The sequence below is a fragment of the Orussus abietinus genome, unplaced genomic scaffold, assembly GCF_000612105.2.
Source record: "Orussus abietinus isolate OABI.00-Male unplaced genomic scaffold, Oabi_2.0 scaffold186, whole genome shotgun sequence".
Lineage (NCBI taxonomy): Eukaryota > Metazoa > Arthropoda > Insecta > Hymenoptera > Orussidae > Orussus > Orussus abietinus.
In genome coordinates, this window is record NW_019394344.1 from 101867 (window position 1) to 128208 (window position 26342).

General features: G+C 42.4%; 1 protein-coding gene and 4 non-coding genes across 5 annotated transcripts in view; 4 read left to right on the top strand and 1 right to left on the bottom strand.

The window, feature by feature from the left end:
* Positions 1 to 13094: 13094 nt before the first annotated feature.
* Positions 13095 to 26342, bottom strand: part of LOC105694351 (somatomedin-B and thrombospondin type-1 domain-containing protein) — a 63281-nt gene continuing 50033 nt past the window's right edge. The window contains exons 4-5 of the mRNA XM_012414906.2: positions 17682 to 17758; positions 13095 to 16083 (exon numbers count right to left, since the gene is read on the bottom strand). Coding sequence (XP_012270329.1) covers positions 15872 to 16083; positions 17682 to 17758 — 289 coding nt within the window. The 3' untranslated portion in view covers positions 13095 to 15871. The remainder of the gene's footprint in view (positions 16084 to 17681; positions 17759 to 26342) is intronic.
* On the top strand, positions 21038 to 21111 carry Trnai-aau. The gene has a single exon. It is a non-coding gene; the product is annotated as a tRNA-Ile (tRNA).
* Positions 21701 to 21774, top strand: Trnai-aau. Its single transcript has one exon. It is a non-coding gene; the product is annotated as a tRNA-Ile (tRNA).
* Positions 22091 to 22164, top strand: Trnai-aau. The gene has a single exon. It is a non-coding gene; the product is annotated as a tRNA-Ile (tRNA).
* On the top strand, positions 22284 to 22357 carry Trnai-aau. Its single transcript has one exon. It is a non-coding gene; the product is annotated as a tRNA-Ile (tRNA).

Genomic DNA, 26342 nt, shown 5'->3' on the forward strand with positions numbered 1-26342 from the left:
GTGGCGCGCAACCTAGGGATCCTCTTCTGTACCTTTAATCAGGCTAACTTAAGTTTTGTCATGCTTTTTTTCTAAGCTATCGTAACTATCAATTTCACTTTTAAAGCATCGAGAACAATGTTTCTCCACGTGAGAAGTGGACAGAAACGTGAAAAAAAGGAATGTTAAAAGACGCAAGGATGTGAAAGACAAGCCAATCTCAAGAAATGACACCTTAGGTGTTGAAAACCTTCGCGAAATATATTTTTATCACTGAAAATGTTGATTTTTACACAAATCGGTACTGTGTTTTACTATGGCTGACCAGTGTGCGCCTTGAAGTTGGCTACTTGTCAGTGTCGCGCAACCTGGGGATCTTTTTCAGTACTTCTTATCTATATATTTCATTATCACAGTCCACTAAAGCCATCGCGATTAGAAATTTCAATTTTAAAGTACCAAGGACAACGTTTCTCGACACGGGAAACGGACAGAAGCGTATCTTCGTGGTGGGACTTTTTCCTGGCAGGAATAATCAGACAAAGAACCTATTCCTGTGGGATCAAAAGGACGGCCATTGTCGGACGCGACAGAGGGAACTCGCAAAAACGCAGGGACGTTGGAGACAATGTAATAGAATCGTTTCTCCCTTTCCAGGTTTTTGCGAGGCGCCGTTTCGGCCCCCAGTCGAGCCCCAGAAGCCTAATCGAGGAAACGCGATCAAATTTCTTCGCTCCTTTTTTTTTTTCTCTCACTCGCCAGACAGCGGATCTCTGATTCGGAAGCCGCAATTGATGGCACCTCGTCACGCGATTTGCAGCTCGAACATTGTTTGATCGATCTAAATGTATCCGGAATAGATCCATAATCGGTTCGACGTCTCGTTTAGCACCAGAGCAGGTAAGGAGTCTTCTCGTTCATGTAATTTTTCCTAAGATTGATCATCAAAAAGGTTATACTGAAAAAGTATCACTCTTCCAGGTGTTTCCCGGACGCTGCTCGGGAGATTTAATGGCAATTGTTGAGATCGATTTGGCATTTTTTGACGGTTTTCTTTAACACATTCGCGACCGGAAAATTTCTTCCGTTTCAAATACTGAGTACCGGCGAAAATCATGAAATTCTGAAACTGGTTGCCGCAAACTTGTATCGTGTATCGTTATAGACGTGATTCACGTCAGCGGAAATTGGGAATAGAATTTAAAACGACGTGAATTCACGTCAGCGGCAACGAGGGATAGAACTTGAAAAGATGTGAATTCACGTCAGCAGCAAACAGGAATAGAACTTGAGAAGACGTGAATTCACGTCAACGTCAACCTTGAAAGGACGTGAATTCATGTCAACGTCAACAACTGAAAAGACGTGAATTCATGTCAGTGGTGACCAGGAATAGAACTTTGATATGACGTGAATTCACGTCAACGTCAATGTGAAAAGGACGTGAATTCACGTCAACGTCAAACCTTTGGAAAGACGTGAATTCACGTCAACGTCAAACCTTGAAAAGACGTGAATTCACGTCAACGTCAAACCTTTGGAAAGACGTGAATTCACGTCAAACCTTTGGAAAGACGTGAATTTACGTCAGTGGTGACCAGGAGTAGAACTTTGAAAAGACGTGAATTCACGTCAACGGCCACCAGGGATAGAACGTGAAAAGACGTGAATTCACGTCAGCAGTCGCGAATGTGTTAAGACGTGCCACATCGAATCAAAGGGGAGACTCAAAGTAGAAAGTCTTTGACAATCTTCAATCGCCTTGGAGCTCTTGGTGAGCTGAAATAATTGTTTCTCCAGAGGAAACGTTCCATTAGGACAGGCGGTCGCACGTGGAGCAACAATGTGAACAATAGGAAGGAGATTCGAACGGACAGGAGGAATCCTCTTCTATAACAAAGTGCATAAAAGATGACTAGCGTTTCCCTTGGAAAATGCCCCGGTCCTGTTGAACTTTCTGCGTAAAACTTTCTTTGTCTCGCGGTTTCGAGCTTTTTTTCCTTAAGTTACCGTTTCTCTCTGCCTTTACAGCGCCTCTGAACCAGGAAAAAAGTACAAAATACTCTTGAAAACTTATTTGCAAGCAAGAGGGCTCGGTAAAATGTAGAATCCTGCGGTCGCCGCGTTAAATTTCACAATCTTCGGAAAGTAAATATACGGACACGTAGGTTTTCCCACTTTACGATTTTCCCCTTGACGAATTTGTATTTTTTATATACTCCTTCTTGCGAAAATATAGATTGGAAAGTGTACATGCAGGGAGTCTAATGAACAGTCAAAAATCGATGCTTATTGATAAGAAGATTTTCCTTTATTCGGCAAATCTGATGAGTAATCGTAGGGACGGGAATGGAATTTCTCATCATAAATTGTATCAGTGAGGTAATATTGATAATTGATTTGCATCTCATACAAAAATGCACGTGCCCTTGCAGGAACTAATTCCCACCGTTTTTCGATCTTTTGTAAGTCTTACCCTGTATATATTCTTCATAGAAAGTTCCTGATTATCTGGTGATTGCCGATTCCTACCTTGCGATTTAAATTAATTGCCTCCACGATGGGGTGTAAAGCGTTCCATTAAAATCCATCTTTACGCGTAAGCCAAAAAAGAGAGCATAAGACAAGAGGAATCTCTGAAGGCGAAGAAGAAGCAAGAGGTGAGCGAGGAATCGCAGCAAGAGAACGAGGAGCAGAGACAGTGAGGAGCTGGATGGTTCCCATTTCCTTCCTGTGGTGGATGCATCCCAGACTTGTTTTTCCACGGATGAAAATACCCGCGAAACTCGTTTTCCCACTTTCCACCCCTTCCGACCCTCATTTTCTACAAGGACGCGCGAAGGAAAATTCAGTTTTCCAGGATGCGGTAATCCCAAAACCTTCGCTTCGGGATTTGCGGTCACTTTATTTATTCCTTCAACATTAATCACGATTTCCATGAAAGAGAATAGGAAAAGCGTTTTGAGCCTCAATTTTCAAGTCGCAAAAATCGGTTTTCTCTGTCTTGGATAATCTGGTACAGAGTAAAAGTAAAACATCGCTGATGGCGCCGGACTGGTACCCTTTTGGTACCAGCCCCGCGCCATCAACGATGTTTTACTTGTTTTTATTAAAGTAAACGTCATAGTCTCGGAATATCTGTTCCCAGGAAATTCTTCAATCTCCTTGATAAACTTCAAGATTTGAGATCACTTTCTTTATTCCTTCAACATAAATCACGATTTCCATGAAAGGGAGCAGGAAAAGCGTTTTGAGCCTCAATTTTCAAGTCGCAAAAATCAGTTTTCTCTGTCTTGGATAATCTGGTACGGAGGCGGCCCTTTTGGTACCAGTCCCGCGCCATCAGCGATGTTTTACTTTTTTTTTTATTAAAGTAAACGTCATAGTCTCGGAATATCCGTTCCCAGGAAATTCTGCAATCTCCTTGATAAGCTCTTCAACGTCGGCCGTTCCACGCAAGTTTCCAGAGGCCGTACCTCATTCGTTCAAACTTCTTAACAACATCGCTGGTGAGTGCTGATGACAACGTCGTCGTCGCGGACTGACGGGGAACGTCGGTCGAACTTCCTTCTCGATCAGAAGTTGGGCGTCCGTCCACGAAACGAGGGAGGGAAATTTCCTGGGCTTTGATTTTTGTCCAGGCCTAGGTGGACCCAATCCGAACTCGAAAGTCCAAATTGGGAGAGTTCCGCAGGACTTCTCTGTTCGCCCTGGTCGGCAATCTGCTGACCGTTTTTGATAGCTGCCTTCAACATGGATTGACTTCTTTTCGTTGGCAACTTTCATGCAAGATGGCGCCCGATTTGCTTCACGGGGAGAATATCCACGGAAAGGGAGGGCAAATGGACCCGGTTTTTGACTTTTGTGCAGTTTAGGCGCACTAAACACAAATTCGAAAGTTCAAATTGGAGGAGTTTTGCAGGACTTTTTGGACTGCTCAGACACAGACATAGTTCACAAGGAAAATTCCCAGGTCTTCAAGTTTTAATCAAGGCCTAGATGCACGCAATCTAAATTCGAGAGGCTAAACTAAAGGAGTTCAAGAAAGGGACTTTTCAGTCCACCTTCGTAATCAGTGATACCCAATTTCCGCCGTCAATCACTTTTTCTCAGCAGATCGCCTTCAATCTGGTCTCTTTCAGCCAGCAAGTTTCAAGGATAATTTCCTGGTCTTTGGTTCTTTTGGTCAGGTCTTTCATTATTTGATCAGGTTTTTAAGTGAATCGTTCAATCTAAATTCAAAAATCTGAACTAAAGAGTTTCTAGTGGATTTTTCAGACTACTCTTGCAATAAGTGATATCCAAATTCCGATATCAACCTCCAGCTCGTCTTTCGATCGACATCAGGTATGGCATGCAAGGAAAATTTCCTACTGTTTGATCGACTCACTCAAACTAAATTAAAAAATTTAAATGACAGAATTTCTAGCAGACTTTTCAGTTCACTTTTTCAATCAGTGGTATCCGATTTCCGGCGTCAAGCGTTCTTTTTCGACAGCTCGCCTTCAACCTGGCCAGCAATTTCCAAAATTCTTGACCACTTCTAACGAATCGCGATCGATCTCTTTTCTCTCCCATTTCGAATGACGACAACAATGGTTAGCGAGGAAAATTTCCTGCTTTTTGATCAACTCATTCGATATAAATTCGAAAATCTAAAGTACAGAATTTCAAGCAGACTTTTCAATCCACTTTTTCAGTCGTATCCGATTTCCGGCATCAACCGTTCTTTTTCGACAGCTCGGCTTCAATCTGGCCTCTTCCGACAAGTAATTTCCAAGATTCTTGACCACTTCCAACGACTCGCGATCCATCTCTCTTCCCTCTCGACTCGGAAGACGGCGCCAGATATGGCTCGGGAGGGTTCGGCAACTTTTTCAATGGCTCTCCAGCGTTTCCAGGTCTGCCTAGATCCCCGGGACGCGCAGCATAATAAAAAGTTTCTCCCCCGTCCTGGAGATTCCTTTCGTGTCAACAGCCCCGCCGAGCTCGCAGTTCCGGGTCTCGGTTATTCAAGGGATCCTCGTCTGTTGGCCGTTTGGCCTTCTCGCGCTATTCTCTTCTGCGAGATGCTCTCTTCGCTCTTCGTACTTCGCGGCTCGTCTGGTTCCTCGTCTTCGCTCCTTCACCTGGCTGGGCGTCCGCAGCTTTTGATGGCTCCGACCTCAGGGACGACGTAAAAATTGTAATTTCGTTTGTTCTCTTCACTTGTTCTTCCCCGGTGACCTGGTTTTCCTTCCAGGAAATTCAGGACATTCTGGTTGGTCTATGGCTTTGCGGCTTTTACACGTCTTGGAGAACATCTGAATCTCGAAGATAAACCATGTTCTTTCCTTCACCTCTCTTTTTCTTTCTCCTGATTCTGTCACACGGAAAAAAATAATTTGGTTGCAATAATATAGTGGCATGGTAAATATACCGTGGGAAGTAAAACCACATACATGGTGAAAATCACCACATCGAATGGGAAACTTAACCTTGCGAATAGGTACTGTATACATGGCGCTGCGCCTAAAAAGTGCAGAAGTAATCACCATTTGGAATGGTGATATTAACAACATGAAGAGGTTACAATACGTACTGTAAAATGGAAGGTTTATCTGGGAGCTGTAACCAGATATTATAGTAAGGTTATACATGTTGCAAGGTTATTATAAACTTGCCTATGTGATTGCAGACACAATGGTTTGGTCCCATTAGTTTCGGCAGCGCCGCTAGGTGGCAAAACCTCTCGCAGGCGATGCAGACTGCTCGTTTGGATATAAGACCCGTTACTATCCCTTACGTTTATGATATAATGACTCTACCTCTTCCCGCAGAAGAGGAAAAAGGGAAGTGATCGTCGAGAAACCAGATTTTTAAGCTTCAAATGATATACTCCTTCTGGTAGAAATATATGAGAACCCCGACAGAAACGTAAGTATAGCGTTCGTAATCATAATAACTGAATAATTTATGTTAACTGTAAATTTTTTAATGGATATTCCCAACTATGCCCAATGTTGGAACAACTCGTTCCTTGTAGTTACATCGACTAAATCCTGTAGTAACACTTACTATGTTCTTTTTACTATGTTACTCTAGTTAAAGCAACCTCCCCCCAAGGTTGTCCCGGATGTTGCCTTGCAATAGGGTTATGATTACCACATTTGTGGTTTTCTAACCATTCTATTTTTTCCGCGCGTCTACGGGTAGTACACATTTTTTATAATTTTTTGTGTAATTTCTTTGGACCGAATTTTTAAACATTAAATCACTTTTCCAGCAGATCGAGTTAGAGGTCCGTTAAAATGCAGAAAGTGGAGGAAACCAGGGTAGATGTCGCCTGAAGACGTAGATGGGCGAGTGCGGATGCAGATGCGCCCTGAAGGGGTTTCCGTACTTTTAGCGCCATGTACAGCATTCCTGTGTGCGGCCGGCCTATTTACTGGCTGCGGTAATTATCGGTTAGCAATTACAGGGCCTGTAACTAACGCATTAGCGGAATGGCGGGATTTTCGTCTAGAGTGTTACTTGGGCTGTTCTCATGGTTTCGCACTTACGGAGGTGTGATCGTCGTTCGCCTTCGGGGTTGCTTCGAATCTCTGCAAGGTAAATTCAATAAAGAAAATAAAAATAGCCACGAATTGTCTAGATATCCCTTAACTTTTATTTATACATTAGCAGGTGCAATTTCTTGAAATTGGCTCCGATATGGTCTCAGACTCCTAAGATTACTCTGACTTGGATTTCATATTTTTAAAATTTAATTCTTCTGTTTCTATTTATGGTAAGGAATTATTTCTTATCTGTTGCACTTGCATGGAGTCTCTTGACGTTCGCGGTATTAGTATCGAAAATTAAAGGAGCGAGCAAATTCATAAGGATCGTGTCAAGGTAAGTCGTAAATCCTGGGCACGTCTCGAACTGGAAGTACGTCGCCGCAAAGCATCTCGATGCCCCGCCATAAGTCGGGAGATCTTCCAGTTTCGAACTCTAAGCACACGTAGAACCTCTTGTGCACTTGCAACCTCGACCGAGTGCGAACTAGCGGCTTCGTGTCGCTAAACGATCCGGAAACTACCTCGCGAAACCTGACTATTCGCGCTATATCGCATGTACTTGGCGCGAGCACTCGCCGCACCGCTTAACCCTCGCGGTGTAATTTACGGTAACACAGGTTAACGGAGATTATGAGCAGACCACCGTAAAACAAATTATCCGGTCACTATGTACAATCTCCGGAATGAAATAAACGATAAAATGTAAACTGAAAAAAATCCATGGAAATTTACATACATTTTTACACCCAACATAACTGAAGTTTCACGTGAAAAAGCGTAAAATGGAAAGAATTACAAATCTGAAGATGTATAAATTCACGTGACAGGGTATATTAGAAATTATCCAATGTAATTTTGCATTATTAATAGGGGCATCAAACTAACCAATGATCTAGAGTGTAAATTTACATGGGAATTTTTTTCAGTGTAATGAGAAAAGTCGCCCACCGACATCCATTGTGCATATTATTGTCCAACATTTGTAACCACGTCCTGGAATTGTATTCGTCGATAAGATACTTTTTATAATTCTTAGTTCAGGTGAAGTACGCAGTTGTAACGTGCTTTCGAATTTTGGTACGTGTACTTGGTGCGGGACTGTGCCGGATACCACGACCGAATTACGATATCCGGTCTCAGTGTCCATATCGTTTCATCTGATCAGTCAGCCATTCGTCATTCACCATCCGGATCCTCTCGAAATTGCATTTACATCATCCGCCGTAGAGCGCTTGCGGTCTGGAGCCATTTGCATTATTACACATGCAAGCCCCCCAGTTTGGCCCGAAACGACATCTAAGCCTTGAAGGTTCAAGGTCGAGTGATCAAAAGCTTCCCGCTCGGTGCTATCAATATTCGCAATTCGCATAAAGTTCAATACGAATTATGTGCCAGTCGTGGAGAGCCTCGTCCGACCCTCTGTCCATTTGCGATATTACTCAAAAGGCCGGCCGCATAAAAGCAGTCCGGAAAGACGGCCATTTTGGACAGCGAGTTCCTCCCTTCTCTGAAACTTCATTTCGAAATGCAAAATTATATTGCCAGTTCCATAAAGTTTCATTGCTTACTTATTTCTCGCATCGTCAAACTCCTAACCTCAAAAACCGCTTCTGAACTATAATGAAGTGTAACTAAAAATTATCCGAGATAAAATGTTCGTCAATTTAAATCAGGAATCGATGCAGCCTCGAGTTGGAAAGTGATGAGTGAAGTATTCATTATACATTTATATACTTGGTTTTAATATTTAATTGTCTTAGTTTAAGTAGGATAGATGCCCAAATCGAGAACTTTCTTATTTTTGTTCTATTATAACAACTATTGATCCTAGGCAAATAATAGTATAATATAATGAAGATAAAACATGACGGTATGATATGAACATGGAATGGTATGGAAACGAAAGCAAATAACGACTTTAGAAGTACACGTTGAAAACGTACGCGTCTATCCGTACTTTACCCTATACCTCCCCATAGAAGATTCCATGACAATAGGGACACGAGGGGATGCTCGAGGCATTATTCAGATTCCATAGGCCGAACTTCAGTCTTCTCCGTCCCGAAGATCTCTTTCATCGAGGAAGGTCGCGAAGTCGAGTACCGGGGTCTTGAGACCCCCTGATGTACGTAGCCATTATATTCCCGTGTCCACATACGCGTACATAATATCCCACGCAAGCCGATACGCGAAATACACAAAGAAGAGGTCGTATCGGTTCGAGGGGAGGTAAGCGTTGCGACGCGCGGCGGCGGCCATCTTGGTTCCTTCAAGAGAATCCTTGGCGAAGACGCATGGCGGTCGAAGCGTTTCCGCAAACTCCTGGCCGCGGTTCGGTGGAAAGAAAATAAAAACCGAGAAAGGGGGGGAAATTTCCAATATTATGACGAGCACTATCCCGACCACGCTGGGAGCGTTATTAAAATGAAACTCTGCAGAGACAGGGCCGAGGGAGCAGGAGATTACGCAAGATGGCCGCCGGGAGGGACGACGGACGAGGAAAAGAGACGAATGGGACTTCAATATCTGCAGTTGATACACCCCCGTAAATATTTGCCCTCTAATAACACGAGGGGTGAACGAATGTCTGTCTGAACGCGAGAGTATCCATTTCCACTTCGATCCCTCGCCATGGCGGACATATTTCAAGTCGGAGCGTAGGGAAGGGTTCGTTTCGAGATATGGAGACAGCCCGGAGTAATCGTTGCTCCCGAGTCCTTGGGATTTTATTCGGCCTTCAAACTCTAATGGTTATGGGACAAAGTCTGCTGGTTATCGCCGGAAGAAACGTTCCTTGAACCGTCTCCATTCCCCTTGTCGATCTCCTTCTCTCTGGATAAGCGTTTGCCCTCCTAATTCGCCCTTTTCGGTCGTTCTTCTCCGCGCTTGCCCGACAAAGATGGCGGACACTTTTCGCCGATTCGCGTACCGCCCCTGACGAGATCGCACCAAATGAATTGGCCCGGTTCGAAATGAGCCAATTTCGACCTGGCGATCCCGTTTTGCGTTGGTCCATCGTTTAACGAGTTTCGGGCCCCAGCAGTTTGCTGTTCCCCTTGCTAATCGTCGTAATAACGAATTACGATCCGATTTCTGCAACGATAGGTGTTTCCGCACACGCGCCCCGAGAATATCGGGGTTTCATCGGATTACTCGCAGCCCATGCCGCAAAATTTGTCCAGGCAATCGAGTCGGGGCCAATTACTGGAAGGAATTTCGAAAATCGAAAACAGTGATTCTCGCGAGGGCTCTTTGTCGTCGGCATTGAAAACTTCGCGCCCGAAAATCATGCCTTGCGTTTTAGAACCACCTTTAAACTGGTATACGAAATTTATTAGTCACCTCAATTCCTTTTCTAAACCCCACTGAGTACCTATAAAACTCCACAAAGTTGGAATGTAAACTGACATTAAATGTCCACTTTTCTAATTAAATTCCGAAACCCCAGCGGATCAACTTTCATTGGTGGAGATTCATTTTTTTTCTCCGATTAATCTCTAAGTGGATGGGTCTTTCGGAAATATACGGATCTTTTTTCTTCACGCGAGTCTAAACCACCGTAGAATTCCTCGGATTCTCGGAACACGATCATAAACTTTCTCGTCTGGTACGTGGCCAGAATTAACGAGTGTTCGGTGGTTTGGTCTAAAGTGCCAGTAAAAAAAATCCACGGCGGAATAAAAAGAAAGAACTTAAAGGGATGCACGGATTCCGATGGTTTAACTTAAAAGAGAAAATTAATTATTCAGAGGGTCTTTAAATATATCGACACCAGAGAGTTTAATATAAGGGTAGGAAAGAAATAATGGTAACATTGTGCCGACATCCTGGCATTGTTGTAAAATAACGACGACTCGTTGGGTGGGGAAAAATTTATGCCTTTCGCGGCCCGCTGCGAATAAATAAATCTTTCCCTCTTTCGCTTGCAGGCTCGGCTCATTTCGTTAAATGCGTGGATCACGCGTCGGTGTAATAATTCGGTTGATTTAACAAAATAAGCTGGCCAAAAGCCGGCTGCGGTTTTATTCTATGCGGGAAAGGTAATTCGGCAACGCGAGCACGTTTGCGGCATCGATTTCATTGTATTGGCGAAACGCGTTTTTTGGCCTCCATTGTAATGCACCTCTACCTGAAGATATATGTGAATGTTTCTCTGTTCTTTTTTCTTTTTTGATGCAGGTTAAAAAGATCCGTAAAAAGAGCTGCAGCTCTTTTTTCCACGTTATACCACCGACATGACTCCATTGTGCCGAGAGCTGATTCCGGGAAAATATTATTATCGAATTTCGATTTTCTGACGGGAAATGCAAGACGCGGTCGGATACGCTTAATAGAGAGAGGAAATTGATGTAACGATGGGAATAGAGCATCTATAGATAAATTATATACGTATCTGCATCTATACTCGGGAATTCTTATGCAAAATATTGTGTGTGTTTATTATCGTATGTGCGTATGTTGTATTTAACGTACGTGCGTAAAAGTATACTTTTTTTCAAATTGAAAAGGCTTAAATTAAACAGGCAGTTGAATATACTTTTGATTTCTTTCATGTGCATACATACCCGAGTAAATAATTATGTTCAATGTAATTTGTTATTTGGCCTTATTCTGTGATTTTCATTCAGTTCATATTGAGTTTTACTTGGTATTTAGAGGTACATAGGGTAAGGACGTAATAATGGTACGTACGTACCTGTTATTACCGAACTGCAATTGCTTCGCACCTATGCACGAGATGTGCATCTCTAAATGCACTCGTAATCCTCCCACCAAAATAGCTGCACTTCGGATTTAGGGGAAACCATAAGAAATGTTAAGCCCTAAAATGAGGGAAAATTAACTGGAATAAATTTCACGCCCTCCAATTATTTCGATATTATCTATACATGTTGAACTAATTTCGATTGTGAAACTCTCTTCCCAGTATCCATTCGTAAAAAGTCTCGAATTTTAAATTGAAAAATCTCTCCTTCGAAATGTGGAAATAATTTTATATACTGACCTTGTACAGACCGATAATTAAATTCATCTCGGAGTAAAAAGCGAGCAGTAATCCTCGTTCGTGGAATTCAATTCATTCCCCCTGATCGATGCACCAGGTGTATAATTAATTAAACATTTGTAGCACGTTTTCATGCCATTAGGTTAGCTTTTCCATCGGTGCTCCCGCAAACGGATTCTCGCGTTTGTGCAAACCGGAAGCTGCAAAAGCGCGACCTCTCGGCCAAATTACTACGCATTTATTTGCGCGTAATTGTAACGCATGATCGAATTATTATGTTAGTTTAATGCAACCTGGGATCAAAGTGGGTTCATTTTGTATCCGTTCCCTCTCTAGTTTAATCGAAATTGGAACTCTCGCTGGGAGAGATTTATTTATTTACTTTACTCAATTGGGATATCCTGCTGGAATATTTTAGGGAATTTTCAGAATTATCTTGTCCGCACCGAATCGAGACTCAAAATTCGATTTTCCATTTGGGTCGATCATTCGGCTCAAGCCTTTAGATCGCGAATTCGATGCATGCCTCTCGATATGCTTTTGGCGCGATTATTCATGCAACTCGAATGCACGCACATTGCCTCGTTGCAGCGTGACAATTTCGCCCAAAATTTCGCCTCGACGAGCTCCGTCATTCCGCTATTTCAATCTGTACATTTCAATCAGCAGTACACATTAATATTTCTCATACATGCTCGGTTTCCTCGATACGAAACGTCCAATGAAGCGATCGATGGAATTTTTCCAATAATTTTTGTGTTTTCGAGAAATTTAGAAAAAATTAGTTTTTCGAAATAATTACTTATCGTAATGGAATTCAACCTGAATGACTTTTGTGAATTTTTCACCGTTGCGGAGGTGATATACGAGCAAAATTAATATTGTCTTTTGATAGGGTTAGGTTAAATTTTGAGACTTAAATAAGGATATACGGCTAGTATATCGAATTTATAATAAGGACATTGATTCGTCAAAAATTTCATTTCGGTGAGGTACCTCGCAAATCAGTTTCTAAAATATTCATTTCTGATCGTTATAAGATTGATGTGTTATATAAATAAAAATTGAGATTTCTTGAGCGTCACATCAAATTTCGAGACTTAAATAAGGATTGTCACTTCGATCTCCTTTCGCCTTCTTTTCCCCGTATTTCCCGTCACGTTTCTCGATATTGCTCTTCCTTCTCTCCAGACTATAGAATGGACATTGAATTATCGCCAAATCGAGTAAGTATCAATAAAGTCTACGATATAACGTAATAAATGGGATTGTACTTCAGGGCGATAGTTACTCTTTCTCTTGAGTTTTCACTCCATTGTGCCATCTTGGGATTTCGTTAAACTAAAATATGGAGTGCAAAAAACTTACCTCAATTTTTGTACTGGTTAATTCAAGTAAAAAGTATCTTCGGAGAGTAATAAAAATAATACTAATTGTGGGTACGTGGAATAAAGGACTAAATTATCTGGAAAATTAAGGAAAGGGTAATATTACCAAGACTTATGATTTTTACAATTCGGGGACATTTTGGTGGAGACTTGAATAAAATCCAAAACCCGCCATCTGAGTAGGATGTACCTACATTTTATTGCTTAGCGTCTATAAAATATTATCTTTGATATGTGGACTCAATTTATAAAATAACTTACATACAAATATACTTATTGTTTATCGATTTAGTGTTACGTTAGTGTTTAATTGGTAGGGACATTCCGTTCTTCGGTTTCGTGGCCGTCATTTCTTCTCGAAGTCACACTTCGCGGATTTATTTCTAGGCACTAAACGTCAAATTGTCAAGTAAGAATTGAACGAGAAAGCAGAGTAGAAAATATGTTCAGTGGAAACGTTTAATTCCTCTTTTCTTTCCTTTTTTTTTTCTATTAGAAATTACAAGACGTTATATAAGAGTATTTTAGTTAATCACCGATTATCGGAGTCTTTTAATTTCCATCGAGTACAGAGAATAAAGTCAATCGCATATTGATCTTTCAAAGTATCTATCGGTTCTAAAAGTCTCAGGAAGTTTTTTTTTTTTTAGAATTTATGTATTTATAAAGAAACATTTCCAGCTCGAAGTGTGACTAAGGTAACGAGCGCAGAATATTACTATCAGTGATTAACATCGAATGACCTTAACACATTACACTGTATAAATGCGGGAAACTAAAAAGTACACATTAAATACACTCCACCTTTAGAGCAGTACCATTCAAGCAGTTCGAGCGAAAGCTAAATCACACCGCGAAATTAAATGCAAAATATACGGTAATTAAAGTAAATCCGACTCGAATGTCAGCGAACGATCTTCCCGGTGTATCATTTTCACTCGGCCTGCAGCTTCCTCGAGAGTTATAAATTTTAAGAGGATTGCGACGTCTCGAATCATTAATTGTTAAAGTGGTTCTCTTATATAACGAACATTATGCGAGTTAAAAAAAGATTGGCAGTCGGATAAGGGATAATTAACCGAGGGCCCAGTTCGAAAATTAGAGGGACAGTTCCTCGAGAAGTAGCTTTTATCACAGGCATATTTAACCGGCCTTTATTTATTATATTTATGGAAGAAATGCTTTTCGTGCTCCTAGAGTCGCTCAGCTGGACGAAAATATGTCGGGGAGATTTCTTGCAACGATTCATTTTGATTTTCCAAGTAAAGAACGACCCAGTTTCATCGGAGGGGTCCTCGGTCTAGGCAGTCGGCGCTTAAGTGGGCGAATTTTCGTCGATCGGCCGAGGTGAAGTATCGGAAAACGATCAAGTCCGATCGAGTTCACCGTACATTGCAAATTCTCGGGAGGTACGTAACAGCAGGGAATATCCACCGATCCATCACTACAATACACTATTTCAGCCCTCATTAATCCCACATAATCGAAGTGCCCGCTCATTCGTGGTACACGCGTAATTCGTATTTGCTGTAACCTCAAATAGACACGGGTTGACCATCAGGGGGCAGTAACTACTAGGCCGGGAAAACAAGAGAGCTCCCACATATATGTAGGACACTTTTGCGACATGTCTGCAAGTATTAAATTAATATAGAAAAAATGCAGCCAAGAATACGCTACTTCAGTTTTCAGTAATTCCCCATAATCGAAGTGTTCATCTATTCTTTTGTCTATAACTTCAGGTACACTCGGGCTGACCATGAACAGATAGGGACTACTAGACTAGTAAAACAAAAGAGTCCCCGTTTGATCCTATTAAATTTGTATGAATTTCCTAAGAATCCCCCATTTACTAAATATCACTCAAGAATACGCTATTTTGGATGTTATTAATTCTGTATAATCGAAACGACCAGTCACTTGAGTTTCAAGTTCCTATTTGCCGAGACCTTAAATAGACACGGGTTGACCATCGACAGACAGAGACTACTAGGTTAATAAAACAAGGGAATCCTTGTGTGGGAGTGTTTCATCAATTTTGTGCGAGTGCTCCATTTTTTAAATGCCACCCGAGAATACCCTATTTCAGGTGTTGTTAATTCTGTACAATCGAAGCGGCCAGTCAATTGCGTTCGCAATTCGTATTTGCTGTAACCTCAAATTGACACGGGCTGATTATTAACAGGAACTAACCACTAGACCAGCCAAAGAGAACTCCCACGCCGATGGATGCAATTCCTGCATTTCCTCCCCAGATTCTCAATTTTTAAATAAATCAATTCAAGACCGTTCTCCTCCAGCTTTTCCTCGAGAAATCGGAGTGGCACTCCACCCTACCTGCCCTAACCTCAACTATACCAGAGCTGACCATCAACTAATTGTCAACCTAACAGCTCGAGAAGAGTAGAACAAGAGAATTCTCAGGACCGCTGGCACAATTCTTATCACTCTCCCGCAGATTTCCAATATTTCTCGAGAACCCCACGAAGAAAAAGGATCTCCCATTGGATCCCCATTCCGGTCCATCGGGCACGGAACCGCTTCTGCCCGATTCACCCGCCGAAAAGCACCCCCAGGAAGTGTCCATCAGGGAATCAAGCCGAACCGGGCCCCCGGAAGAGACGACGCAGCCCCAGCGACTCCGAATGGACTTCGCGGATCCTATGGGATTCCATTCGAGGTCGGCGGAGCCGAAGATCCCGGAGAGGTCGCGAATAATGGCGATCCATTGGCCCGAAGACGGAATTCGAGGTGGAGACGCGCCCTAGTCGAGTCTAAGCGAGTCGAGTCCATCGTCGGCACGCCGAAGACGACGGGACCAAGGAGTCCCTTATCCTGGGTTCATTTTGACGTCCTCCCGAAGGCAGCTCGCGTCGTTCTGGAGGATCCACCCCTGGTCGGATGGCGTCGAGGTGGCGCGTCTTCGCCGAGGTCTTCCGCGCCCTCGATGGACCTCTTCAGACGAAGATGAAGTGTGGCTGGGGCTGGCAGAGGGCGGCGTCGCACTCGGGGCCTGTCTTCTTGGTGCGGAGCCACTTTCCGTGGCAGTGAGCCGAGGACAACATGCTCCACCTGGTGATCATCGCCTCGGTGCCTCCGTCGCCTTCGCATCGCCAGTCCAGGACGCGCCTCAAGGCCTGCGTTTGGCAGCGCACGCACACTCGGGATCCTGAATGTTCAAGGAAATATATTAATTTTTAGAACTTACGTGCATGAACAAATTTTTTAAAATGCATTGTTGATGTGTCCGCGGACGTGGAACTGACCCGCCGGTGGTAAGTTTAGTGTTAAGGTGGTGCGAAAACGGATTCTAAGGACATCAATCGTTCATGATACTTTTCTCTGTAAAGGGTATATCGACTCGCTTCGAGCTTTACAATGTGAATGTGGAGCCTATAAGGAAGGTCCTGATGCCCATAAAATTTCAGTTTGTATAAAAAATCGAAAAAATGTCTATAAACAATTTAACCATTTGAGTCCCAGGCAGCGCGATCGCGCTGTACAGATTTTATGTCGAGAAAACCCAGCACATTTCGAACGTTGTGGACAACTGACGGTGCGTCACCGATTGTCAAAGTCGCGCGCTCAGATTCACTGACCCAAGTACATTACACAGCTCCTTCTTTTAACCTCTTAACTTACAATATCGTGTGAGAGACGTGATAAATCAATCGAGCCAAACGTGAACAAAACATATGAGAGACGTGGTATGTCAATCGGGCCAAATGTAAACAAAACGTATGAGAAGTTACGTTCAGCCAAACCGTGAAATGGGCCGATGTATGACCGACACTTTTGTTGTTTATGACACGCGCTATTGGAATGTAACGCAAGGGGTTAATGTAAATAATACATCTTACAATTCAAGAAACGCTATGGCGCTACGCGAGTGGGATTCATCGACATAAAATAAACAAAGCGCTATCGCGCTGCTTGGGTCTTCTCGTGCTCATTTAGAGAAAGCGCGGTTGCGCTGTTCGGGATTCTTCGACAGTGTTTTTTCAATACCCCCTAGGACTCAAACGGTTAAGGCGATGTAAAAGTGGCGTTATGACATTTTTCTCCGAACTGGGTGTACCGAATCGTTCCAAACTTTACAATATGAAGGCTGTAAAGAAGGTCCTAATTCTCATGAAATTTTAATTTTTTTTATACTTTATAAAAACTGGAATTCATGGCGGACAGGACCTTTCTCATAGTCTAGAAGTATATTATGACCTATTGAGGTGAACAATGTCCGTTAACACGCACGTTATGGTCCCAGTCTAAACGTTTCTTTTCGTTACACCCCCACTTTTTAGCATGCGAATTTACAATACCATTATATAAGAAGGTTCAATAGTGCAGGAAGGAAAAGAAGCCACACGAAGCTCTTTGAAGAATAAGTCGCGGCAGAGAGGGAAGAAAAAAGGGATCCGGAAAGCCAGTTAAAAGCAGACAGAATCGGAGAAAGGAGACAAGGAAACCGAGCACGGCGACAAATTGAAGAGAGAAAAAGGAAAGGAAAAGGGCAATGGAGGAGCAAAAAGTGGGAAGCCATTTCCAGTAACATCGTAACAGGCCGCAACCGGATGAACGAACTCGACGCGGAATCGATTCCAAGATGGACTAGTGCTCTTCAGGGCTGAGTCGCGTGGCGAGGGCGTGTTTAAAAAATTATAAGGACGATAGATTATACTTTGCCATCATTTCTCGTATACGAGTATTAAAAGGTGATATAACGGAGGAAATAAAAAATGTGCAACGACGGGTATCTCGTTTTTTTACCTTCCGTGAAGCCTGATAGATTCGGTTCCTTGTAACACGCCTTCGAGGCCTTGGTCACCGTAAACGTCACGCAGTATCTGGAAGAAATAAATAAATTATTAATATAACTATTTTATTTTATACATCTTTGAACAATCGTCCAATGCGTCCATTTCCTTTCTGCCGAGCCCGTTTTTTTTTTTCATTTCTCTTTGATATGTTCATATTTTAGAGAATAATATAATACGCCCTTTCTGTTGGTACGATATTGAAAGACGTTTCAATCGCTTTAAAGTCGCGGAATTCTTGATATCCGCCGATGTAGAACCCACACCACAGATTGCGGCGACCCACGGGAAACCGTTTTCAATTCACGGGTCACCGTTGCGGAAACAGGTGCATTCAGAAAATGTCGGGAACATAAAGCTGCCGTTTAGAGCGACAGGTTTGACACGCGTCATTCCGTCAGTTTTAGGACTTTTTGAATTCCATGGATCGACCAGGAACCACCGGTCCCTGTTTTCTGGTTTTGCCAAAGGGCGTTGCCATCGCGATCGGTACTTGAATTTATTGAATTACCTCGTCCATGAAACAATTCCGCGAAATATTCTTTACTCTTTCCACCGAGAGAAAATTGCCAATTGAAAAGTATCATCTGCTGTGGTAGCGTTACTTTTTGCACAAAATCTTGAAAATCTTTTTAGAGTCCTAGTCTGTGGGCGCAATTTGATCGCCATCTTCAGCGATTCCGTTTCGGGGGCGATTGGAATCTTTCCGGAAATGGAGCGGGGAAAGGAGGAACGAAATTAGCGGGCAAGACGAAGAAGGCTAACGAGCCGATATAGATAGCCTAAGAGAGTTTTCTCGAGAAGTTCGCCGCAAACTCAAATACGGATTTGCGATTTGAGGATCTCGGCCGTTCGGTTTCCTCAATTACTGGAATAACGTAGATAGAGAGGCAGGCCGAGCAATGGTCGGGGTGTTTGAATTGGCCTTGATTGCGGGCGAAATTGTCCTTAATTCGAAGAAATCTCTAAATAAATGCGACTCTTATACAGAGCGAGTCACAGATCTTGCGCTGATTTGACGATAAATCTATTTCCATAATAAAGCAATGCTTGAAAATTCGACGATTATTTAAAAAGGCTCGAATGGGTTCCTCGAGTAATTTGAGAACCTCTTAAACAACATAGGCACCTGGTATATATACGTTATAAATACATAAATATTACAATATGTATTGAAAATTCCTGGCGCAAGTAAATAATCGAAAAGTAGGCCTCGACCCTTCTAGATGGAATTATTTGGATAACTTTTTGCCAAAGTATTTTCAAATTATGGATGAAATTGTTTTTAATTCGGTAAGGTCTCTAAGTAAAAGCTACCCTCATACGCCATAATTTTGCGCTTGTCCATGTCCACGTCTAAAATAGACGAACGTTTGAAAATTTGAGGTTTATTTGAAAAGACCCGAATGGGTTTCCCGAGTAACTAGAGAACCCCTCGGAAACTCGGGCATCACAGAAGTGCATAAAGGCTGAACATAAAACAGAAAATATAGATACAATATTCCTGGCGTGAGTAAATGAAGCGAAAAGTAGGTCACGACCCTTCCCGACAAAAATGAGTTGGGCAAGGTTTTGCCAAAAATATTTTTAAATTCCGAGCGAAATTGTCCTTAATTCGAAAAAATCCCAAAACAACCGCAACCCTCCTAGACCGTAACCTTGCACTGGTCCATGTCCACTTATGAAATGGGCCAACTCTAGAGAAATTCAACAATTAATCGAGAAGACGAGTCAGTTGCCAACATTATGGCAAAATATTTCCAACGAAAGGCAGAGTGCTCATCCCGTTAACACATTCGCGACCGGCAAATTTTTTCCGTTTCAAATACTGAATACCGGCGAAAATAATGAAATTCTGAAACTGGTTACCGCAAACTTGTATACAATTAGTGAGCCAACTAAGCAGGACGTGATTCACGTCAGCGGTAATCATGGATAGAATTTAAAATGACGTGAATTCACGTTAGCGGTAATCAGGAATATAATTTAAAATTACGTGACTTCACATCTGCGGCAATCAGGAATAGTATTTAAAATGAGGAATTCACGTCAGCGGTAATCAGGAATAAAATTTAAAATTACGTGAATTCACGTCAGCGGTCGCGAATGTGTTAATATCATTCGAAAGTACGATTTATAACAGAATTTTTGAGGGGACTGGGTCGCGAAAATCCAGCCTCGACGTCTCCTTTGACGAAGGCCAAAGCGAAACTCCAGACGCGAAAATCGGACAAACATATTTCTAATAATTCACCTGTGACGACCCTTGCGCGTAATTGCATCGGGCGTTTGCAGAGGTAGGGGGGGAGTTGAAACTTAATTACGAAGGAAGAGAGCAGAGGCCGACGTACGACGATGGGAATTAAAAGCATAAAGAGAGGAGACCTCGCGCCCGAGAAAGTACCCCGAGGGAATACATCCCCGCGGAAACGCGAGTCCGCTCTCTCGGCTCGAATTACCGAGGGATGGAAGGAAAGAAAAAGGACCGAGTAAAAAGGAGGTTGCAACTCCTTTTTTGATTTTCCCCGACACCCGTGTGTGTGCGCAAACGGCCACGTTTGCACGAGATCGGGCGTTTTAAACGGCGCCCCCGGCGTACCGACGCCTCTTCATCCCTTGTTCGTCGCACCCTTATTATAGTCGCATTAGGATTTCCCTTATAATTCCCCTCCTGCCCCTGTCCCTCTTTCAGAATTACGCATTCATGGGAATCTCACCGACACGGGTGGCCACTTTACCTTCAAACTTTTACAAATCCACATGTTTCTCGCGTCAACTGCAGATTTTTCCTGTTCCACAAAATTGTGTAAGAGAGGAAATGGGAAAATCCTCCACTCTTTCAGAGACACGTAAGCGTCTAAATCCGTACATATGACTGCGTCGATGTAACGTGAACATTTTTTGACATCCCCGCTGTTAATTGCGGGATTTTAGTTGTCGAAGTTTCAATAAAAGAAAAGGTTGGAGGGAACACTATGATAAATTTGAGGTTTTCAAAAGTGGGCGTGATGTGTATGTCGGTTCAGGCTTACTAATTGTCAATTTTTCTTGACATCCTTGTTATTAATTGCGGATTTTGCATTTGCGCTTGTCACTGTAATCGCCGGTAAAAAAAAATATCAGGAAGAATTGTATTGACTATGACGTTTCCAAACGTACGCACTATGTACACTTAGATATCCGTTGAATTAATAATAATATTTGTTGACATTGTTGTTGTCAATTGCAGATTTAAAAGTATCATATCATAATAATTTATAAGTAAGAGACTACGCTATATGTACAGTCTTTAGAAAAAGGCACCACGACGGCCCATTAGCTCAGTTGGTTAGAGCGTCGTGCTAATAACGCGAAGGTCGCGGGTTCGATCCCCTCATGGGCCACATTTTTTTTTTCTTTAAATTACTCACATTTCCTGTATCAATTACGTATTTTTCATGTTTTGATAAATTGCGTACAGAGAAATAAGGAAAACCATCAAAATTGTTGGCTCTTTCAGATGTACAGTGTTAGACATCGATGACTTCGCTGCAGGGACGGCGCCGCTAGTGTACGGCGAGAAGGAATTTATGTCCGCCACTGTACATACGTGGTGGATCGATACATATGTCCGTGCCCATTTAACGTCAATATTTCTTTATATCCACGCTCTTAATCTCAAAGTGCGGATTGTCATATTACAGAAGACTGTAGGAAACATTTTACGGTAACCCTTAAACAGAAATTAGATAATTTTTACCCAATACTATGTCATGGATTTGCATTTTGTAGATGCAATCTGGTACTTTTCAATATTCTCACGTACGCACTTGAGATAAATTATACTCGGAAACGAAGAAAAATAATTGAAATCTATTTTTAAAAAAATATAATTACATTTTTTGTGCATGTTTATTCAATAAAGTTAAATACATATGATCCAATTTCTATTTAACTGTTCATGTACATGTTTTTAGACATCGCACTCACAATGGCCCATTAGCTCAGTTGGTTAGAGCGTCGTGCTAATAACGCGAAGGTCGCGGGTTCGATCCCCTCATGGGCCACTCATTTTTTTTTCTTTTTTATTATCGACAGTCGCGTTGCAATGTCAAAAAGCAATTATAAACTGTTCTAAGGGCGAAAATAGAAGAGTCATGGTTAATGAGACTCCGACGGTACCCCGCTGTAAAAGCGAAGTCTTCATGACGAATTTCCCCTCTTCCATAACGAAAAAAGATATTTATTGCGCATAACTCCTTGCCGAATTAACATGAATATTTATTAGTATCTTTACTGTCAATTGCAGATTTTGTTATATTATGAAATAATAGGGGAAAATACTACGCTACTTGTATCATTTTTAGGACTCCTCTCCACAACGGCCCATTAGCTCAGTTGGTTAGAGCGTCGTGCTAATAACGCGAAGGTCGCGGGTTCGATCCCCTCATGGGCCACACTTTTTTTTCCTTTTTTCTTTTTTAAAGAAACTGCCGTGGTATAATGTCAAAAAATAATTTCAGATCATTTTATGGTCAAGAATACTTTTATCATCTTTAGGATATTTTGTCATAACGGCCCATTAGCTCAGTTGGTTAGAGCGTCGTGCTAATAACGCGAAGGTCGCGGGTTCGATCCCCTCATGGGCCACACATTTTTTTTTCTTTTTTTCCTTTTTTTTTTCAATCAACTGCCGCAAAATAATACCAAAAGACGATTTCAGATAATTCTATGATCAGTACTTCTTCGTTACTTTGTATCCAACGATACATTTACATTGAAATTCCCAAGTAAGAAATTGGCGATTAAATTGCGAATTTCTAACCATTTACATTAAATTATCCTTACCATTAGCCCTGAAACATAAGAAATATTTATTAGAACCGAATTATTATTACATTAACACATTATTACCATCACCATATTAAGTGGCGTCTATTTTTTATTTTATCATTATCCACTTTACTCTGTTTAGGCGACATCTAGTGACGGATGTTGGGATTTTCCAAAGAAAAATATGGACATTCTGATCCTGCGATATTTTCATGTCGGATTTTTCTTCTCTTGTAATAACAGAAAATATAAAAAAGGGATATGTATATAGGACGTGAATCCACGTCGATTTAACGTCAATATTCCCGTTTCACGGTAAGAGGGTAGAAGGTGGAGTAGGAACAGCACATTCGGAAGAAACGGGCACATTGGGGCGGATTGAAACGGTTTAAGCGACACTCAGCGCCTCGTGCGTACCGACGTATTGGCGTCGCGACGCCTGTTCATCCTTTGCTCGTTCCATTTCCCACCCCCGCGGAATACGCCCACGTTCACCCTCGAGTTCTCACGTCGTGTCGGCCCTTTTCATATTTCTCGGATCCCTTTCCGCGGACGGCCGCAAATGTTCCCGCCGATGGAAATTCGAGGAATTTCTGCCGAATGCCTTGCATTTTCCGATGCCGAATGCACTGCTCCCAGGTTCGAGAAAAGAAGTTCCACCAAGCTGTATCTGATGAGTTTCCCGGAATCGCCGGAACGTGGACGATAGAAGGAAAATGGAGTAGAACACGTTATTAACGCTCAAAGGAACGAACGTCTGCTCCAGGAAATATATTCCTTTAATCAAGGCCTTACCATTATTCCCTCGCCACGATAACTCCTTAAACTTTGAGGAATTTCCTCCTCTCCGGGGAAATTCGTTTATTTACGAGAGAATTTAAGAAATTACCCAGGATTATCGCCCTAAATTTCCAAGATGTGAAATTGGAAGTCGAGGGAGGGGGGCTCCCCCACAATTTCGTTGAGAATAAAATGTTAAAATAAATGGGAATTAATTTCAGCCGGGTGGGAGATTGAATACTTTTTTTTCTTTTTACGCGGTAAATTATAACACAATTTACGCGAGTATTTATTTTAATTGTTTCTTTAGTTGAGATAGTTGAAATAAATACGTATTTCTAAAATAATACGTACTGGCTTCCATTGCCAATATTTTTTCTTTTGTACTGACTGACTTTACGTTACGTGATTTCCAGTCGGGTAAAACGAATCCACGTGGATCGGATACTCTGCGATAATTGAGGGACGCCTGTAATTAGATCTTAAAGAATTGAGTGAAATCGAGTACTGGAATTCGATGGTATAATGAACACTATTTTTAGGAAATTCAGTATCGAGACGAATTTCAAACTTTTTGAGGGTTCGGGTGGAATTTTAGCTCGCTTTTCGGAGACCTCGTTCAGAAATGAAACGAAGCAGGATTTTTTATCTCGAAGCGAATATCGCGACGCAACAGAGATTTAAAAGATTTGAGCGAAATGGAGTTCTGAAATTCGATGGTTTAATGAGGATTATGTTCTCAAGAAATTCAGTATCTTGACGAATTTTTATTTTTTGAGGGTTTCGAGTGGAATTTTGGGTCGCTTTTCGGAGACCTCGTTCAGAAATGAAACGAAGCAAGATTTCTTATCTCGAAGCGAATGCCGCGATGCGACAGAGATTTAAAAGAATTGAACGAAATGGAGTTCTGGAATTCGATGGTTTAATGTACACTATTTTTAGGAAATTCAGTATCTATACGAATTTAAAACTTTCTGAGGGTTTCGGGTGAAATTTTGGCTCGTTTTTCGGAGACCTCGTTCAGAAATAAAACGAAGCAGGATTTTCTTATCTCGAAGCGAATGCCGCGACGTGATAGAGATTTAAAACAATTGAACGAAATGGAATTTTGGAATTCGAAGGTTTAATAAGGACTATATTCTTAAAAAATTCAGTATCTTGACGAATTTTTCTTTTTTGAGGGTTTTGGGTCGCTTTTCGGAGACCTCGTTCACAAAGGATCGGGTGCAGGATTATTTTTCCCGCGATGCAACATCAGCGATGGATGTGCGCCACGAGTCTGAATACTGTTTAACCTAACCGTACTTTCTAATTAATAATTCAATAGGCAAGTGGGGGCTGAAAGGAAAGCCGAATCTACAAGAGTTTACCCGAGCCGGGGTGGCATTGACTCGAGAAACGTGAATCGAGCCGAGAGTTGTACGACGACATCCCCTACTGCCCCTTCAAAAGGGATGGCGAAGGAACGACTATCACCTTAATTGACTCGCAGTCATCCTGTGCATCAAGTTACATTTCCTGACGTTGCGTAACGCGAAAGTGCCTTATAGATCATCAAGGAGTCCCTGAAGAGCTCCAGACAAATTTCACAAGTATTGATGACTGCGTCACATCAGGAATAATAAGTCGAAAAATTAAATTTCATGAGTGGCGGGACCTACTTTAGGGCCTCCATATTCCCGTGGGAAAATTTCAAACGAATCGGTACACCCAATTCGGAGAAAAATTTCCCCAACGATTTGACTTCTCAGATGTATACAGACTGACTCTTTCATATCACCTTAAAGGCGCTCACCACTCCAGCGATTTTGCAGGGCCTCACGGGGACAACGATTCCGAACGCATTTCTAAACCGATCGAGCTCAACAAGTGCTCATATCGAAGATGAAATGTTGACCTGTGTTTATATGGGAGCGATTTTCGATAAGTGGTCATTATCATATAAAAAGTGCAACGACATAATTTCAATGTCCTTTTACCTAGGAAGGAGGTGCTTGATCGAAAATCGCTCCCATATAAACACACGTCAACATTTTATCTTTAAAACGAGCACTCGTTGAGCTCAATCGGTTGTTGTCCCCGTGGAGCACCTTTTTCAGGATTTTCAAGTTTCTCGCGAGGAATTTGGGCATTCCTTAGCAACCGTTGCCGACTCTAGGCGGAGCGTCCAACTGGCGTGTGCGTGCGGCCGAGTGTCACACACGTTTCGGCGCCTAGTCCAGAGGCGTCTAGCCGTTGTGTGAGTTATGTACGTGCAAAATACGCACACATTTTTCGCTCGTTGCTAAACACTGCCCATTATGCGTCGCGTCTCCCTCATCCGAGCGAGAAAATACGTCTTGGTTACCTCCCACCGAATCCGATCCTAATGCCATCTAGCGGTGGAAGTCATCGTCCTCACTTGGTGGTGAACGCCGTTAAGGATGTCTGGAACCATTGTGCCCCCTCACTATCAGAACCATGACGGGAATACGTTGTGACTGGCGGAACGTGTCACCGAACTGAAAGGGAGTTAATTAACCCTTAATAGACTGACACAAGGATGTAGAACATCTTTCGGTGCTCCAGCGAGGCGGTAATACCTCCCACCAGTGCAGTGACACAGATGCCCACAAAAGGGGCAAGGTTTACCCCGAAGGTGCGAGGGGCGTAAAAGGGGTTGCGAGAAGCACCAGTACCAAGGCATGATTTGCGATTAAAATACGGATTAATTACCCGGAATTAATATTCTCGCCTGCGCGAGCCCAGAGGGGGCGTTTTCGGGGGCGCTCTTCGAGGTGAAAAGGAAAAATTCCGAGGTAGACTCCGCGACCCGCCATTGCGATTTAATTAGAGCCGATTCCCGGGAAAAAGCATCGGAGGGGTTCTAAAAGAAATCTCGAACAATTTTCAACCGTAATCCGTCCCGGCCGAGCGCCTCGGCATATCGGGTTATCCACCCCGTTATTTATTCGCCCCCAGCCCGATCGGCCACCCCCTTTCCTTCTCCCCCGTTTACCTTTATTTTTCCATATCCGACTTT